At 47.0% G+C, this 19,824-nt stretch overlaps 1 protein-coding gene across 1 annotated transcript in view; it reads left to right on the top strand.

Annotated features, from left to right (window-relative positions):
• LOC311116847 (centlein-like) overlaps nucleotides 1-19,824 on the top strand; it is a gene marked incomplete at its 3' end in the record, with an annotated part of 40,982 nt that overhangs the window by 10,027 nt on the left and 11,131 nt on the right. Inside the window, exons 6-10 of the mRNA XM_084191882.1 lie at nucleotides 460-618; nucleotides 4,023-4,156; nucleotides 5,124-5,286; nucleotides 7,321-7,563; nucleotides 15,899-16,060. Of these exons, the coding sequence (XP_084048008.1) occupies nucleotides 460-618; nucleotides 4,023-4,156; nucleotides 5,124-5,286; nucleotides 7,321-7,563; nucleotides 15,899-16,060 (861 nt within the window). The remainder of the gene's footprint in view (nucleotides 1-459; nucleotides 619-4,022; nucleotides 4,157-5,123; nucleotides 5,287-7,320; nucleotides 7,564-15,898; nucleotides 16,061-19,824) is intronic.

Here is a 19,824-nt window from a genome sequence, read left to right as displayed (position 1 = left end):
GCGATCTCGAGGTCCACGGATGCGTCTTTGCATTGCGGGGTCTCGCCGATGAAATAAAAAATAAGCGGGGGAAGCATCAAAGGAGGCTGGGATCAGATGTAATGGATGTTGTAGCAAAGTGTGTTCTCATTAGGAGGCCTGTCATTAAAGGGAGAAGCTGCGTGGCCCCTGATACCTGCCACACAGTTAGCCCCGGCCCTCACAGCCTCACAGCACAGGTGACCTTGCCAATCAGACATGCATGGGGGGCCACAGTGGAGCTGAGAAGCGGAGGCCCCAACCAACACAGAACAGTACTGACTTTACATTCTACATATTCATCCCATCTCATCCTCCTCAAAACCACATGCTACTTTTTTTTCCTCCTCTCTCTTTCCCTTTCTTTCTTTTCTCTCCCTCTCTCTATCCGTCGGTGTTGTTTATCTGGCCCTGTGACTCTTGCCCCCCTCCCTGGTTCAGGATGTGAAGGAGGAGAGGAGGAGGAGAGAAGAGGGCCTTGAGGAGGAGAAGGAGGGATTAGAGTCCTGCTGCTCTGCCCTGCGCGGCGACCTGGAGGAGGCACAGAGGCAGGAGAGGAGACACAGAGAGGAGAGGGCCGCCGCGGACGCCAAAGTCAAGGTAACACACAGAGAGATGCCATGTGGAGAGGGGAACACACACACACACACACACACACACACAGGAAGGGTTCCCTTTCTTCTGCACACCTTGAACATCCCCTCCTTCTTTTCCCTCCTCAATATATGAATGTCAAATAATTCCTCTTGCAAAGCACACATTTTAAATATTGATGGCCCTGTTCAGAGGGTGGGAGAAATAATTACGTTTTTTAACATTTTGGACCCAAGTCTCGTCTGGTGAGAAAAAGAAGAAGCCGAGCCCCGACCAAGTCCCCCGATGTGATCACTGGACGACTGTAGTGTGTTTTCTCCCTCACCTTATTCATGTAGCTAATTAGCAGAATCAGTGATATGCATCTCTCCCCCTCCTCATTATTATGGATCAACTTTACTCTCACACTCTAATCAGCCTCGCAACAAAATAATCACCACGGCAGCACGTTGGACACATGTTGTTCAAACAGTCAGTCAACCAATCAGTGACAACTCACAGGAGACCACTACCGCCACTACCACCACCAATACCACCACCACTACCGCCACCACCACTACCACTACCACCACTACTACCGCCACTACCGCCACCACCACCACCACCGCCACTACTACCGCCACTACTACCGCCACTACCACCACCACTACCACCACCACTACCACTACCACTGCCACTACCACTACTACTACCACCACCACCGCCGCCACTACCACCACCACTACTACCACCACTACCACTACTACCACTACCACTACTACTAACGCCAGTACCACCACCACCACTATCACCACCACTACTACTACCGCCACTACCACCACCACCGCCGCCACTACCACCACTACCACCACCACTACCACCACTACTACCACCACTACCACCACTACCACCACCACTACCACTACTACCACTACCGCCACTACTAACGCCAGTACCACCACCACCACTATCACCACCACTACTACCACCGCTACTACCACCACTACTACCACTACCGCCACTACTACCACTACCACCACCACCAATACCACCACTACCAACCCCCTTCCCACTACCCTCTTGGAACATAACACAACTGCCCATCAATAGTAGAGTTTGGTGGGGCTCCGTGGACACACAGAGGCTCGAACACGCACAGACAAACAGACAGACACACTCCGCTGACGCACAGTGCACAACTCTCCTCAGTAGGAGCCAACAGTCATTTTTCATCAGCGCCCCTCCAGTCAAGTGTCTGAGCTAGACACAGGCAGAGAGACAGACAGGCAGACGGAGAGACAGGCAGACGGAGAGACAGGCAGACGGAGAGACAGGCAGACGGAGAGACAGGCAGACGGAGAGACAGGCAGACGGAGAGACAGGGAGACATACAGACAGACAGAGAGAGAGAGAGAGCGAGACAGCCAGACAGAGAGACAGGCAGACAGACAGGAGGGAGGGAGGAGAGAGGAAGAGAGGGCTTTGAATAAGTCAGGGCCAGGGTGTAATTATGACAGGGCCCTAGTAACAACTCCACTATGCACATCAATCACATCACCAGACACAGACAAACAGACAGACAGACACTCACCTGGCTCTGCTCCTAGTCAGGGTTTAATACCATGGTGTGATGTGGAACTCTGAGATCTGGATGGAACACATGGAATGCACAAGAATTCCACACCAATTTATAACAATATGTCTGTTCAAGAATGAAACATTAAAAAGTTACAAGAAGTCACAACTATGCACTGATTTTGTTGATGTACTAGTAGTGTTATCTCTCCGTCCATAGCACCAACTTTACTTTACAAAATGGCCGCCGGTGGCTAATTTGCTGCCATTAATTTCACCAGCGTCGGTGATTGAAGCTGTTTTTAATTACAGTCAGACTTGTCCCGATGCCCCCTGTGTGTTTGATGCCAGGCGGCCGGGTCTGCCCCGTTGTAATTGTAGCCTCTCGTTAAAAGGAGAGAGTCTCTTGTGATGTTTTAAGATGACCCTCAGTGCTCAGACACTTTCAGACCTCTTATCTCTCTGGCTCTTAATGTTAAGAGTTGTTTGGCCATTAGTGGAGTCCAGCAACACAACATCAACATGTAACGTCATCGAGGACTCAGTCAGGGCAGAGACCAGTCATACACTGTGTCCTGGCCTCTGGCCGTTGTTTTGGCTTTGTATTAGTGCGTCTACTTTGTTTGTGTACGCCATTCTGAAACTCAGTTGGGAACAGGAACACCAAGCCTGTACCAAATTCACTGAGGAATACAAAGTTCATAGTCATTTGTACAACAAACACAAGCACGGTTACTCTAGACCAGGGGTGTCAAACTCATTCCATGGAGGGCCTAGTGTCTGCTGGTTTTTGTTTTTTCCTTTCAATTAAGACCTAGACAACCAGGTGAGGGGAGCTTCTTACTAATCAGTGTCCTTAATTCATTAATCAATGACAAGGGTGGAGCGAAACCCCCAGACACTCGGCCCTCCGTGGAATGAGTTGGACAACTGTACTCTAGACTCTAAAGCTGGGCTGTCCAACCCTCTTCCTGGAGATCTACCTTCCTGTAGGTTTTCAGTCCAACCCTCTTCCTGGAGATCTACTGTCCTGTAGGTTTTCAGTCCAACCCTCTTCCTGGAGATCTACCGTCCTGTAGGTTTTCAGTCCAACACTCTTCCTGGAGATCTACCGTCCTGTAGGTTTTCAGTCCAACCCTCTTCCTGGAGATCTACTGTCCTGTAGGTTTTCAGTCCAACACTCTTCCTGGAGATCTACTGTCCTGTAGGTTTTCAGTCCAACCCTCTTCCTGGAGATCTACTGTCCTGTAGGTTTTCAGTCCAACACTCTTCCTGGAGATCTACTGTCCTGTAGGTTTTCAGTCCAACCCTCTTCCTGGAGATCTACTGTCCTGTAGGTTTTCAGTCCAACCCTCTTCCTGGAGATCTACTGTCCTGTAGGTTTTCAGTCCAACCCTAATTGAGCGAATCTGATTCAGCTAGTTAAGGTCTTGTTGAGCAGCTAATAAGTAGAATCAGGTGTGTTAAATGAGGGTTGGTCTGAAAACCCACAGGACGGTAGATCTCCAGGAAGAGGGTTGGTCTGAAAACCCACAGGACCGTAGATCTCCAGGAAGAGGGTTGGTCTGAAAACCCACAGGACGGTAGATCTCCAGGAAGAGGGTTGGTCTGAAAACCCACAGGACCGTAGATCTCCAGGAAGAGGGTTGGTCTGAAAACCCACAGGACGGTAGATCTCCAGGAAGAGGGTTGGTCTGAAAACCCACAGGACGGTAGATCTCCAGGAAGAGGGTTGGACAGCCCTGTTCTACAGCATGTTTTTGTGACAACTGTTGATGTAAAAAGACATAAGTACATTTGATTGATTAATTAATTGATTGATTGACTGATATTCCTCTTCTTGCCCACCATGGCAGGAGATGGAGGGTGATCTGAGCGATGCCCAGCGACAGGTGGCAGACCTTCAGGGCCAGTGCAGCAGCCTGGCAGACCTCCTCTCCTCCAGGCAGAAGGAGGTGGCACAGAGGGACCAACACGTCACCCAACTCAGGTCATAATAAAACATAATACAAATAAATGTTATTTGACAGACGCCTTTCAGGACACTCTCGGACACCTTGCATTAAAAGTAATTGTAACTGCTGTGAGATGTGCCATGACATCTGTGCTTTGGCATCGTCATGGATACAATGAAGTAAATGTCACAGGCAGTATTTCCCATGCATTCAATTTGGTCTGTCAAGTTGATGTCGTTTTTGTATACCTTTTTAAGTATAAAGTGTACTGTGAAATGACCCTCAATTAAAAAATGTCCCGTATCAATTTATAATCTTGCTAAATTAGATTTACTTTTAGGGGGCTTTCATTATCCACTACAGTCTCAGTTAAACCAGTTTAGAGTTGTGTGTGTGTGTGTGGGTGTGTGTGTGTGTGTGTGAGAGGCTCTAGCCGTCTCTCCACCCTGAGCCTCTGAGGCGACACACACATCCTCATCTAGAACCACTTGATAAGCTCTGCATACCAGATGTGCTTTGGAGAGGTAGAGTCACGGAGGGGAAATGGTGCTGGCTTTGGCTAAGCTTTAGTCAATATGATAAAAACTGTGAGAACCCAGGAGCCTTAGTGGGTAATCTCACCTTTTTTTAACTACTCTGTGTCTTAGCGTCGTGCCACTGAGAGATGTCAGCCAGTCACATCCGGCTCAGGGAACGCTCTGTGTGTTATAAGTGATTGAAGATGTCATTGTACTTTAGTAAGATTGGTATCATTATGCCACAGATTGGTCAATAATTATTAATATTTTGAATATGTTTGTATAGTAGGTATTTGATGTTGCTGTGTGTGTGTGTGTGTGTGTGTGTGTGTGTGTGTGTGTGTGTGTGTGTGTGTGTGTGTGTGTGTGTGTGTGTGTGTGTGTGTGTGTGTGTGTGTGTGTGTGTGTGTGTGTGTGTGTGTGTGTGTGTGTGTGTGTGTGTGTGTGTGTGTGTGTGTGTGTGTGTGTGTGTGTGTGTGTACAGGCGTGAGCTGCAGGAGTTGCAGGCCCTGTACAGACAGAGTAGTGAGCATGCAGCAGAGCAGGCCCAGCTCATCCAGCAACTGGAGGGGCTCAACCTAGACACACAGAGAGTCTTACGCAACCAGGAAGAGGCTCACACTGCAGACACCACCTCTTATCAGAAGGTAACTAACTATACTACATACTACCACTCTTTTCATTTACACTACAATACCCAGAGTCCTCTGTAACCAGGAAGAGGCTTACACAGCAGACACCACCTCTTATCAGAAGGTAACTAACTATACTACATACTACCACTCTTTTCATTTACACTACAATACCCAGAGTCCTCTGTAACCAGGAAGAGATTCACACTGCAGACACCACCTAACACACTCTACCCATAACACACACTACTAACACACTCTACCCATAACACATACTACTAACACACTCTACCCATAGCACACACTACTAACACACTCTACCCATAGCACACACTACTAACACACTCTACCCATAGCACACACTACTAACACACTCTACCATAACACACACTCTAACCATAACACACACTACTAACACACACTACCCATAACACACACTACTAACACACTCTACCCATAACACACACTACTAACACACTCTACCCATAACACACACTACTAACACACTCTACCCATAGCACACACTACTAACACACTCTACCATAACACACTCTACCCATAACACACACTACTAACACACTCTACCCATAGCACACACTACTAACACACTCTACCATAACACACTCTACCCATAACACACACTACTAACACACTCTACCCATAACACACACTACTAACACACTCTACCCATAGCACACACTACTAACACACTCTACCCATAGCACACACTACTAACACACTCTACCCATAGCACACACTACTAACACACACTACCCATAGCACACACTACTAACACACTCTACCCATAGCACACACTACTAACACACTCTACCCATAGCACACACTACTAACACACACTACCCATAGCACACTCTACTAACACACTCTACCCATAGCACACACTACTAACACACTCTACCCATAGCACACACTACTAACACACTCTACCATAACACACACTACTAACACACTCTAACCATAACACACTCTACCCAATGGCACACACTACTAACACACTCTACCCATAGCACACACTACTAACACACTCTACCCATAGCACACACTACTAACACACTCTACCCATAGCACACACTACTAACACACTCTACCCATAGCACACACTACTAACACACTCTACCCATAGCACACACTACTAACACACTACCCATAGCATACATTACAATGAGGAGGCCCACAGCGCCAATACCACCTCTTAAAATACGGTTACTTTACCATTAGTTCACCACACGACATCACACTCAACCATACACTACCACACGACATCACACTCAACCAGTCCCCATAACACTCTAACATACATGACCACAACCGACACCAGCTCCTATCAGTAAAACCACCATGAAATCACTAAAAACCACATCACTACCCGCCAAAACCATATCACCACCCGCCAAAACCCCACACCACCTGCCAAAACCCCACACCACCCGCCAAAACCACATCACCACCCCCAAAAGCACATCACCACCCCCCAAAAATCACCCACCCACCCCCCCAAAAAAAAAATCACATTAACCCACCCCCCACAAGGCAAGCTGACAATGTGTTGTCTTTACAGCGTCATTACAGTGAGGCAGTAAACTTATTCTCTCTTCAGATGTTCAGTGTTGTTCCGATCTCATGGCTGCCAAGCCACCCATTGTAAGCCCTGTCTGTAACAGGAGTGTCTGTGTGGGACAAAGACGACGAAAAGAATCTGGCCAGTCAGGGGTTTTACACTTTCCACTACTCTCCCACTTTCTCCTTCACCCCCTTTTTCTTTCCTTCCTTCTCTCTCTCTCTCTCTCTCTCTCTCTCTCTCTCTCTCTCTCTCTCTCTCTCTCTCTCTCTCTCTCTCTCTCTCTCTCTCTCTCTCTCTCTCTCTCTCTCTCCAGATGATCTTAGCATCTGTCCTCTCATCTTCTCCATGGAAATAGGAGAACAATCCTTGTCACGACTCTGTCCCGCCAGCACCCGATGTGATGAGTGTTTCTTTTTAACTTTCCCCCCTCTCTCCCTCTCCCCCCTCTCCTCCACTTGTGGCCACAGCTCTACAACGAGCTGAGCATATGTTACCAGGCGCTCAAGTCCAACGAGGGCCGGCTCTGCCAGAGTCACGTCGCCCTGACAACCCAGCTGGGCCAGAAGGAACAGCAGATTGTGCAGCTCCAAGGTCGGCTACAGCAACAGCAGCAGCAACAACAACAACAGACACACAATCAGCAGCAGCCAACACAGACCATGGCCCCAGCCGGTCCCCTAGCCAGGCAGACCAACTCGAAACACTTTGAGGTGAGCTGTTTGAGCTAGAGGCAAGTTGAAGACATTTTGCGTCACACTCCAGTTTTTTCCCTATCTCAGGGATTATATTGAGAGTGCTGTACAGCCAGAGGCAGTGAACTGAGTGGCCATATTGTCTACTGCAGAAGTTTTTAATTGCAGACAGATCTGTGTGTGTGTGTGTGTTTATGCGCGCCACTGCATGCACTTTCACACTTTAAGTACTGTCTGATGAAATAATGAATGTCTATTATGCCCCATGTCACGCCTAAGCTGTTTATAAAGGTCCAGCACTTACACCACCCTTGATATAGACATACATCTAACCTCCGACCCCGACATTCAACCAGTGTCTAATTATTGTCCGGCCTGGCAGGGAGAGAGGAGGGTGTGGGTGTTAATAGGCCCCTGGTGGTGGTGGTGATGGTCTTTAGAGACAGAGAGACTCTTATCAGGCACTTGGCTTGATATCATGTCTCCAGGCCACCACTCCATCTTCTGATCCTCCCTTCACTGTTAAAGCCCAATGTCAGTGTCTTTCATGTAGCGTTCTGATCTCTTTCCACTCTTGGGGCTCTCTCTCTCTCTCTCTCTCTCTCTCTCTCTCTCTCTCTCTCTCTCTCTCTCTCTCTCTCTCTTTCCTACGTCTCTCTCTCTCTCTCTCTCTCTCTCCTACGTCTCTCTCTCTCTACTACGTCTCTCTCTCTCTCTCCTACGTCTCTCCCTCTCTCTCCTACGTCTCTCCCTCTCTCTCTCTCTCTCTTTCCTACGTCTCTCTCTCTCTCTCTTTCCTACGTCTCTCTCTCTCTTTCCTACGTCTCTCTCTCTCTTTCCTACGTCTCTCTCTCTCTTTCCTACGTCTCTCTCTCTCTTTCCTACGTCTCTCTCTCTCTCCTACGTCTCTCTCTCTCTCTCCTACGTCTCTCCCTCTCTCTCCTACGTCTCTCCCTCTCTCTCTCTCTCTTTCCTACGTCTCTCTCTCTCTCTTTCCTACGTCTCTCTCTCCTACGTCTCTCCCTCTCTCTCTCTCTCTCTCTCTCTCTCTCTTTCCTACGTCTCTCTCTCTCTCTTTCCTACGTCTCTCTCTCCTACGTCTCTCTCTCTTTCCTACGTCTCTCTCTCCTACGTCTCTCTCTCTCTCTCTCCTACGTCTCTCTCTCTCTCTCTCCTACGTCTCTCTCTCTCTCTCCTACGTCTCTCTCTCTCCTACGTCTCTCTCTCTCTCCTACGTCTCTCCCTCTCTCTCCTACGTCTCTATCTAGACTGGGACTCAATTGAAAATTCTCTTCAGGTGATCCATAGAACCATAGAAGCAGCATCCATTTTGATGTTCCTCTCCGTCCCTGGAGGTCCAGGTTTAATTGGAGATGGGTAATGGTGTTGAGGATTGATGGGGTCTCCCCTCTTGTTCTCTAGTCACACCCAGAGGGTAGAGAGTAACAAGATGGTGTCTGTCTGTCCAGCTCCATCAACTAAAGTAGCCCTTAATATCTTGTAATGATGCGTTTATGAGTGATCCTCCCTATTGGTTAGACCACACATGGTCAGTCACAGTCCGTAGATCCACAACAGTAGCAAGACTATATCAGACTGTCGTATTGCTGATCTAAGATCAGGTCCACCCTGGCCATGTATTCTTATTGATTTATAATCTAAAGGTAAAACTGATCCTAGATCAGCACTCCTACGCAGATATACGTTATTCATACAGGTCCTGATCTGAGAGCTCTTACACCGGGCAGAACGGTTTGCTATTCGCTGCTTTACAAATTGATTGTGTTTGTCTAATTTGACGGGTGGTAATCCTCCAGATAGCATCGCCCCGGACAGGAAGTCAAAAGATATCAGTGCAAATGTTAAGTGAGTTACAATTGCCTCTGTCTCACTTAACCCTATTAATTCAGCCGAATGAATGTTGAAATATAAATGGATCAATTAGCGAGCAATTAAGTACAGCTATGCAGTGTTACCCCAGTAATTAATACTACATTCTAGAGGAGCCGCGTTCCAGGCGGGTGTGTAGTGTGTGTGTGTGTGTGTGTGTGTGTGTATGCATGTTTATAACTGAGTGTTTTGCGTGTGTTACAAGTCTTAGTGTGTGTTGTGTGTGTGTGTGTGTGTGTGTGTGTATGTGTTCTTTCTGACACCACCAATACAAGGCAGACACCCCTGTCTCTCATTCTTCCACCCCAATCAGCATCCATCCATCCGTCCTCCATCATAAGAAACTCAGATCACATATATTTTGGGCATCCAACGAGATCTAATCACACACATGCCTTATGGGTAAAAACCGATGCGTGGCATCAATATTAAATTGTGTTTACCCAGAGCACATGTAGCCGGCTCCTGGGCTGCTTTGTCTCATAACTTTCCTTACCTACTGACATCAAAGTGAACAGATCAGGTTATCATCCCAAGGTATCACAGCCAGTCAGGAGGGAGAGGCTTCTCCGTTTCCCAGGCTATAATTGCACTGACAGGGCGCGTGTGTATTCCAGCATAATAGCAAATTCCATAACGACTTCCTCTCGCCGAACACCTGTTAAATTCTAATGCACAGGTTGTTAGCCTGAGATGTATTTTAATTTTAAATGTTTGGAAGTTACCCGTTGGAGATGATCAAAGTGCTGATCGCTGGGGGAGCGCCGGGCGTGGGGAGACGTAGCTAGCGCCACGCTCATTTGAATGCGGGGAAAGAGAGGGAAGAGTGACTGCTTTGAACACCACTCTCTGAGGAAGAGGAAGGGGGTGAAGGAGGTGAGAAAACACCTACTGTGTGTTATGTTGCCATGCTCTGCTAGAGATCTAGTGTCTGTCTTCTGTCTCCATGTCTGAAGTGGAGTTAACACTTTACAGCCCACTCAAAGCTGCCTCTGTGCCTTAGACTGAAGCAGGTCGTCTGAATAGGAATCAGTCTGTCTAGTAGTCAGACTATGTCAATCTTGACTTCCATCTTGTCTAGTTTCTATAGCTACTGTAGCACCTTTGGTACCTTCATCTACACATTTGTACTGGAAAGTTGTGTAAATGATTTGGAGTTGGCAAGAGGGAAGTGGGTGAAATTTAATTTCCTAGATAAACATCCTCTTGTACCATAGTTGTATACTTGTGAGAGTTCCTCACAACGAGCTAGCTAGTTCCTTGTTAGCCATGCATGTAGATAGTTGGATGCCTTTGTGCTTTTATGTGAGTGAGTGAGTGAGTGAGTGAGTACACTGCAGACAGACAGAGACGGGTCTCCACAGAGTCTAGAAGATGGCCTTGTGCCCTGTTCCTCTATTCAGCCTGAAGGGCCTGGCTGTGGTCTGACCACCCAGCAGCCCAGGTGACTCAGCTCAGCCACACACCAGCCTGGATGATGGGTTGCCAGGTTGGATCAAGCGGTTGCCAGATTGGCGGCTGCCACCGCAACCAAGGAGACTGGGGAACCCCCACAAGTGATCAGTGGCCACCAGCAGAGTTTTGTAGCCTAGCTAGCCGTAGCCCAATCAGCCCATACTGTCACTGCATTGTACACAGGGTAGCTAGCTACTGTTTCTCTGGCTGGCTACAGTAAAGAAGTGATTAGTAGAACCCACATTATAATACATAGCAGACCTCAGGCTTTTCTGGACGGCCATCTAAATGAATGGTGAGTTCTTAATTGTGTGGGCAGCCGTTCAAACCAGAGCTCACTTGCAAAGCCCTTCATCAGTTTGGAAATGAGAGGTGTGAAGATGAGGCTCTCAGTCAGTCCGATGAAGTTGGGGCTAGATTGAAGAGGGGGTTTTTGTCCTGTTCGCCAACTGGAACTTGGCCCCCTATTCCCATATAGTGCACTACTTGTTGCCACTCTAAAGGGCATAGGGTGCTATTTAGCCTTGCATCCTTTTTAGTTTTTCATCAGACACACTGATGGGAAGCAGAAGGGTCCTAGTACGTGTGACTGTACCGCATCAACACATAGTGCAAACATAATGAAATGCTAAATGAAACTTTGAAAGCCAGGCACCACATCCATCGCCCCCCGTTAACAAAACTTTTTCTCTCTTTCTTATTTGCCTATTTTCTTCTCGCTAAATAAAAGGTACGGTAGTTGCCCAGAGACTTCCCACCTTTCCCTCAGCTATATAGCCATGGTTCTTCCTATAACATCTGCCTCCATCTAATCCTTGTTTAGTGTTAGTGAATCAGGCGCTGTCTGTCAGATGTATAATTAAAGTATCACTCCCCACACGCCTGCCGCTCTGTTCCGCCAGGGTCAGGTTTGGATGAGGAGAGGTGCTGCTTTTGATCATCCTACATTACAGACCCCTGGATCTCCTGTGGAGTTATAGACCTAGTGAAGAACGGAAGTTTATTTTTATTTTTTATGTTAGTGGTGGTGTGATGGATGGATGGTGGACGTCGTCTCAGAGGGGGAAGCATTAATAGTTGGTTCTCAGATAGGATCTATGAAATCGGAATGCTACAGAAGCAGGTTGATGGAAGATGAAGTCCTGATGTCAGGTTAGAATTTATTGTAATTCTAACTAAGGAACTTAATCAATTTAAATAACAACACTCCAAAAATGTATAGAAAATGTAGCCTAATGGACAGTGGTGTAAAAATACTTTAAAGTAATACTTAAGTATTTTGGGGGGGTATCTGTACTTTACTTTACTATTTATATTTTTGACTACTTTTACTTCACTACATTCTTAAAGAAAATAATGTACTCTTTACTCCATACATTTTCCCTGACACCCAAAAGTACTTTTTACATTTTGAATGCTTAGCAGGACAGGAAAATGGTCCAATTCACACACTTATCAAGAGACCATCCCTGGTCATCCCTACTGCCTCTGATCTGGCGGACTCACGAAACACAAATGCTTTGTTTCTAAATTATGTCTGTGTGTTGGAGTGTGCCCTTGGCTATCCGTAAATAAAAAAAACAAGAAAATCGTGCTGTCTGGTTTGCTTAATATAAGGAATTTGAATTGATTTTTACTTTTACTTTTGATACTTTAGTATATTTTGGCAATTACATTTACTTTTGATACTTAAGTATATTTAAAACCAAATACTTTTAGGCTTTTACTCAAGTAGTATTTACTGGGTGACTTTCACTTTTACTTGAGACATTTTCTATTAAGGTATCTTTACTTTTACTCAAGTATGGAAATTGGGTACTTATTCCACCACTGCTAATGGAAGACAGAACAATAGAGTGAAACTTCTGCGAGATGAGGAGTGAAAGCCATGTTGTTGCAACCTACAGTATAGATACATGCATTTACAAAGAGCCATGTTTTTCAATGTTCTCAGATTCTCCATCATTTAATGACTTTGACTTGATTCTTTGTGTCATAATGAATTTTTGTTGTACTGTGTGTGACCCCCGTGGGAATCGAACCCACGACTCTGGCGTTGCTAGTGCCACGCTCTTACCAAGTGAACCACCCAGTGTCAGGGCTCCCTGTCTGGCAGCAGATGAGAGGCCATATATTAGGCCTGAGACAGTAATGACATGGACTCAACATGGACTGTTGTGTTTTAATAGCTCAAGTGGTCTCATTAGAAGGGATCCCTGTGTACTGCAGCTCTCCTCATTAACCAACCACAGCCATGTGCTGCAGGCACACAGGTCAGACAGACTGTGTGGGAGGACCCAGCCGCACTGCACACACGCACACTCACGCACGCACGCACGCACACACACACTGCCCCTGTCTTGTCCTTCCATTAGGTCCTCCATCACCCCCAGCACAACACACTTCCACTGAAGGGGCCATCATCCAGACTAACACAACCCACTGCATCTGAACTGGGGGGTTACACAAACACTCCCCCGCCCCGTCCATGCGTTACCCTACCTCTCCAACAGCATCAGAGACACAGACAGAGAGACCCCGGCGTTGCCACAGATGTGAGGTTGGGCCTGCCCTGATTATAGCTGCTCCATAATTAACAGTGATCAGATTTGTTTTGTGGCATAAATGGTGCATGTGTAGAACATTAGCCATGGAGCTGCTCATTTAAATTCAGCTGAAGGGCTCAGCAGCAGACGGGTCACGAGCTTCAGGGAGCACAATCACAAGCCTCCTCCATATGTTCCTGCCGCATCTTACCAGGGCCACGAGCGCCAGATAAGTTCCCAGAAGAACCTAATCGTGTTCGGTAATTACAGCGCGCCTCTCTCTTTTTCTCTCTCCCCCTCCCCTCCCTCCTCCTCTCATCCCTCCCGCCCTCCCCCGTTCTCTTCTGCTCTGGCTTACAAAACGAGGGGGGAAAGAACTAAAACAGTCCCTCATCAGATAATTTGTAAATTGCTTTACGTGGCCGATGCCGACCGAAAAAACTCTGGTTGGTTCTTCTTCTTTTTTCTTCGTCCGACTGAGCTAGAAATTATAAATAATTGTAACAGATGCAGCAATATGGCCAGCCTCCAATAAACGAGGCCCTAGATAATTTGGCCGACCCCTTCTGACAGGCCAATTTAATAAAATGTGAACAAAATCTTACACCGCTAATAATTTATCATCCCCGCTCCCCGTTGGTTAAAGTGAATTACCCTGACAGTTAACAAGGTCACACCCAGATGCTAAGCGACTCACAACAAGGCTGCAACTTCTGATGATGTGATCAGGAAACATCGAGAGGTGACGACAGCTCTGGTGTTGTTTCTTTCATGACCTGTGATCCTAGAAAACACACACACACACACACACACACAGGTGCCAAGGCCCTACTTGTCAGTCGGCAGTAATTATACGCTATCATGGAATGTGGCATGTGTGTTCGCGCCTGGTTTGGAAGGAAGTGGTAGGTATAGCACTGTAAGGCTAGCTGAATGTATAATTTATTGCTCACCGTTTTCTATAGGGTCGTCAAGGCTGAGGGGAGAGGTGGCAACGCACAGTATGGTTGCATATGTTTAAGGTTTTGTGTGTGTGTGTGTGTGTGTGTGTGTGTGTGTGTGTGTGTACAGTGGGGGGAAAAAAGTATTTAGTCAGCCACCAATTGTGCAAGTTCTCCCACTTAAAAAGATGAGAGAGGCCTGTAATTTTCATCATAGGTACACGTCAACTATGACAGACAAATTAAGAAAAAAAATCCAGAAAATCACATTGTAGGATTTTTAATGAATTTATTTGCAAATTATGTGTTCTGCCTGTTATGTTAAGGCCATGTCCCTCATCATTAATTGTGTGTGAGAAAGAAAGCCCACGCAGCCTCTGCATATAAACCACTGTCCCCGAGGACTGTCCTTATCTCCACACACACACACACACACACACACACTGGCCCTATGAGCTCTCTGTGACACCAGGGAGGTAAAACACATGATGAGGAGAAAAGTGGGGGCAAGATAATGCTTTCTTTGAGGTCACATAAAGAACTGGATTATAATACACTGTTAGGTAACAGGAAGTGTTGATGTTACAGTAGCTACGGTTACAGCTTACCTAATACACTTTTATAACTTCTGTCAATGTAGTTAGTGCTACTGCATATGCATATTTCTTTATTTGAATAGGGACCGGGACAGGTACAAACACTGAATAAACAAGCATCTGTATAGATGGGCTTTTCTAAATGTCTTATATTGTAAACATGTTCCTCAGTGTCACACTTATCACCTAATAATAAGTCTGAACCCTCCTCTTCCTCCTCCTCCCCTCCCTCTCCCATCACACTAAGGGGACAATCTGGCCAGTGACATCTGTCCATCCATCATCCCCTCTGTTTCCTCTCTGGGCGGCCGTGGGGCTGTGCCTCCTAGCCTCCTGCACACGCTCACATACACTCCCATTCGCCCTTGTCTCCCTGCTTTGTTTCGGTGGTCCTGTAGTGTGGGGGGGATGTGTGGCGGGTTGCCGTGGTGTGTTGGGGAGCGTTAATTGACTGGGCTGCTAGGTGGTGATAAATAGATGGGGCCTTGATAAGGAATGTCTCTCACGGCTGGAGTTGAGTTTAGACAGCTGTCCCATCCTCCTCGTTGGAGCTTCCAGTTCCCAGCTTTCATGCGTCTGGATGTTTACTGTAACCATCAGGCTGAGGTGTAGGTTATGACTGAGGTACAGCGTCAGGCTCAAGTCTAAGATCAGGGTTTAGTTCAGGATTAGTTTGAACTTTTCACGGTTCTTTCATACTATTTATTTTATCTCAAATTCAAATCAAGGCCTGTAAACTGGAATTTACAAATTGGTTTGCATTTAAAAAATAAAACTTTCCCCTTTCCCAGAGCTGTGCTGCGCTGCTGGGTCCCCCCACACAGTCTGGAATGCTATTGTCAAATACTTGTTTTATTTCTGTCACCTTATCTGAGTGTCTGTGTCTAGTGCGGTGGATCATGTGGATGTGCTTGGTCTTTTACAGGAGCAGACTCTGTATGACTCTCCAGATCAGGAGCCCAGTGGAGAGGAGGATGCCCCAGCCTCAACCTCAACCTGTAGCCCAGCCCCAGAGGAGCCCCCGGGGGACCCAGGCACACCGCTGGCCCTCAGCCCCTCCAGGGGCCAACGCACTGGGAGACGGCAGGTAGGTCCAGGGACGGCCTGTTCAATAGGGCGATATGGGCGACGCACTGCCAAACGGGAAAAGGAAGGGATTTTTTTTCTAATCAATTATATCACGGCAACAGTAGTTATCAGTGTTCACGTCTGATCTGCCAGCCACTAAATGTCAAATCAGGCTAAAGTCGTGCTTCAAATGGCCCCGCCCGTTTTTGGGGCGATTTCAGTCAAGTTGAAAATCGCCCAGAAGTCTCTCATAGCCTGTCATGTAAAATCTATTTTTTTCAAATTTCAAAGCTTTCAATACATTCTCTATGGGTGTCTGTGGGCTTGCACTTACGCGCTTTCGTCATACGTGACGTAACCATGAACGTAACTAAGACAATAGCGGCTAGCAGCGTCTCTGTTGCGACCTGCAGTGTGGCGTTATTTTATGTTTTTAATTTGTAGACTTAGTTTACAAACATTCTGCCAACCATGGATTTCCAGTGGTTGGTTTTGGACTGATCTTGTTGATCGTGTACATACCCGCTACGAACGGACTAAATAATGAAAACGCTGCTGGCAGCGGAATCCCAATACAGCTGGGAGACTTGGCTGGATGACAGAGTCCCGGACAGAGAAGTGGAGCCGGCCGGCTTCACCCTGGTCAGAGCGGACCGCGATCCTGGTAAGAGAGCGACTCTGTACCCCGACATTGAACTGCTTTCTGTGTCATTGCGACCTTACTATCTGCCCCGTGAGTTCCCCCAATTGTTTGTTACCGTTGTGTACTGTTGATAATCACAAGTTTACTGGAGAACTGAGACCAAGTAGAGACTTTGGACAGGGTGGATATGGTATAATAAAGGCAGTTTATTCAGAGGTAAAGATATCTGGAATCGCGTGCACGGACTCGTTCGTCAAACTCTTAGGGAGAAGAGAGCCCCGAAAACATTGTGTGCAGACATTTTATACAATAAATGATGTAGGTTGAATCTAGTAGTTCTGATCTTCTGATTGGTCCTGATGAGTTGGGCGAGGTCCCCTCCACTGTTGCATTGGCTCTGAGTCGGGTTCTCTGTCTTCAAATGTTCAGCCTAAAGAGAGGGGATTTTTGTGTGTGTGTGTGTGTGTGTGTTTAACAGTGATGATGTGTGTGTGTGTGTGTGTTATCAGTGATGATGTGTGTGTGTGTGTGTGTGTGTGTGTGTGTCCTCAGAGCAAGAACTCGTGAGTTGGAAGAACTGAGAGACCTATGGCGTGGGTGTTGTCCTTGGCCACCTGCTGACAAGGCTGACAAGATAGGACTCTTTTGTCCATTGTTATAGGATAGGAACAGCATTGATTGAAAACAAACGCCCAACACAAAATGGGTCATGCACAAGATATTAGTCAGACCAAGCTATAACATTATATATTTACTACGACAGTACATTCAACCAAAAGCTAATATAACAAAGGCATCAGAGATTATTTATAATCTGTCACAGAAACTGGAATCCATCTCCCCAGATCAGTCAATAAATGCTTCTGGTATTGACTTATATGCTGCCCCTGTCTTCATGTTGTTGCTGGACATATCTTTTTTAAAATGTGTGTAGGTCACCTAAATCATCAGAAAAATTGCCCCTCCTGAGAATTTTTTCAGGAGCCGCCACTGGGTAGGTCAGCTACAATGCAGACACACACACACACTACCCCAGTCACCTCAGAGACTCACCCCAGTCAGGTAGGAGATGGCTACTGGGGAGATGGGGGCAAGTTGCAGCGAGTCATGGGAATCATGTGATTGATTTGAACCATTCTGGCAGCCGTAGTCCTGGCCCCCCACCTCCCTTCACCCCACCTCTCCTGCCGTGGCTGGCTGGACCCGGGCCGGCGTGTGCTGCGGGTTTCATGCATGCCTGGGGCTCAGGCACTGGCTGATTTACCACATTAGGCTTTTGATCATTCAAGTTCCAACCACTCACTATTTTGACTAATATGTTTTTAGATAACACTCCAAATCTGCCGTACGGACACACATTGTCAGACCTTTTTGTTAAGGACTTTGTAGGTAGAAAAAAATATATAACTTTTGCTTAGGCTTTATTACATTAATACAGGGCAAAACATCACTGACATGTCTTTAGAGAGAGAGTCATACAGCATACATACCATAGCGGTCCCAGCAGTACCGGTCTGTCTCTATCCCGGGGCTCCTGTCTGCTAGAGTCTCCTGTTATGCACCTGGCTGTGTGATGTTAACACCCAGCTACAGAGATGACACAGAAATTCCATTAGTCAGACCCTCTCCTCTTCGCCCCACCTGGACAGAGGCCTAGGCCTAGAACCTTATCTGATCTGACACTGGAGGAATTACTGACCCTGACACACACACAAGGCGCACGCACACACACCACACACACTGACACACACTCACACACTGGCCAGCGTTCACACACGACCTTCAGCCGCTCTGCCCACATCACACGCTTTTTATTTGTCAGCCTCCAGTCCATATCAGTCCAACCCATTATAGGGGCTGTACTTTAGCATGTCTTGTGTGTTAGTTTATGTACATCACTCTCCTGGTTCTTCCTTGCTCCTCTTACAGTACATGTTTCTAAATGATTCTTAATGTCCTTTTAAAACCTTTTAGTACCTTTTTTGCTTTTTTTTTTGCATCCTGAAAAGCACCGAGTGGGTCTTTTCAATGGCCCATATAGCTGTGTGTGTGTGTGTGTGTGTGTGTGTGTGTGTGTGTGTGTGTGTGTGTGTGTAGGGGCGCGTGTTTGTGTGTAGCTTACAATATATCCCATTCACATCACCCGGGTCCTGAACAAGTCGTGCTTTGAGAGCCCTGGCTGGCGCTGCTACACACATGACACAGTGCTGCCATCATAAAGAACTCCATTGATGACAGTGTGACCCCACCAGTCTCTCTTCCACTCACAGGGAGATGGAGAGAGTGGAGGGAGGGGTGGGGTGGGGGGGGGGGAGGGGGTGCCTCTCCAATATGGAGCTGGGGTCATCAACCCTTCAGGAAATAACACACTTTTTTTCTCTTACTCTATCTCCGTCTGGTAACGTATCTCTCTCTCTTTCTCTACTTTCTCTCTCTGCCTCCCTCTCTCTTGTTTGTGGAGCCATTACGGGGTGTGTGGCACAGGGCAGGTCATGGCCCCTAGCCAGCTGTCGAGGCGACACGAGGGTGCATCTTCATCTTCCTTACGCCTTCGCCTTTTTGTTTTGTCCTCAGGCTGTTTGTGTGTGTGTGTTTGTGTGTGTGTGTCGACGGCTCGGACACGAGTTGTGGCTGGCCCAGCATTAGAGATAACGACGTCGTCCTCCATAACAAGTCGTTTCGTAGTACACACACACACGTCTGTCCTCTGGACCTGTTGCAGGACAGACGGCAGACGCGGCTGTCCAACTGGACGAGAGGAGCATCTGCACCCACAGCCTTTCATCGATCACTGTGTGTCCCTCTGTCAAGTCCTTCACTGTCTATTCACTGTCTGCTTTTATGCCATGCATGGCAGCACAAACATGGCAGCACAAACATGAATATTATGAGACTTCAATTTCAGTCCAGGTGGAATTTCTGTCTCCAGCTTTATTTTGATTTTGATTAAGGGTATATCGTTTGATAACACCTGAAAGATAATTCAAACCTCTTACGATTAGTGCTTGATCAGAAATGATCATTCCACACATAGTGTCTCCTCTCTACAGCCAAGTGTTAGTGAGGGCAGTGCAACATTCTTCCCATGTCTTGTATCCTGGCAGCCAGATCTAATAGGCCTCTGCCTTTACACACACACA

This window comes from Coregonus lavaretus (assembly GCF_964263955.1).
Source record: "Coregonus lavaretus genome assembly, contig: HAP1_SCAFFOLD_1882, whole genome shotgun sequence".
Taxonomy (NCBI): Eukaryota; Metazoa; Chordata; class Actinopteri; order Salmoniformes; family Salmonidae; genus Coregonus; species Coregonus lavaretus.
The sequence above is the reverse complement of the archived record's forward strand: the minus strand, read 5'-3'. Positions and strand labels throughout refer to the sequence as shown.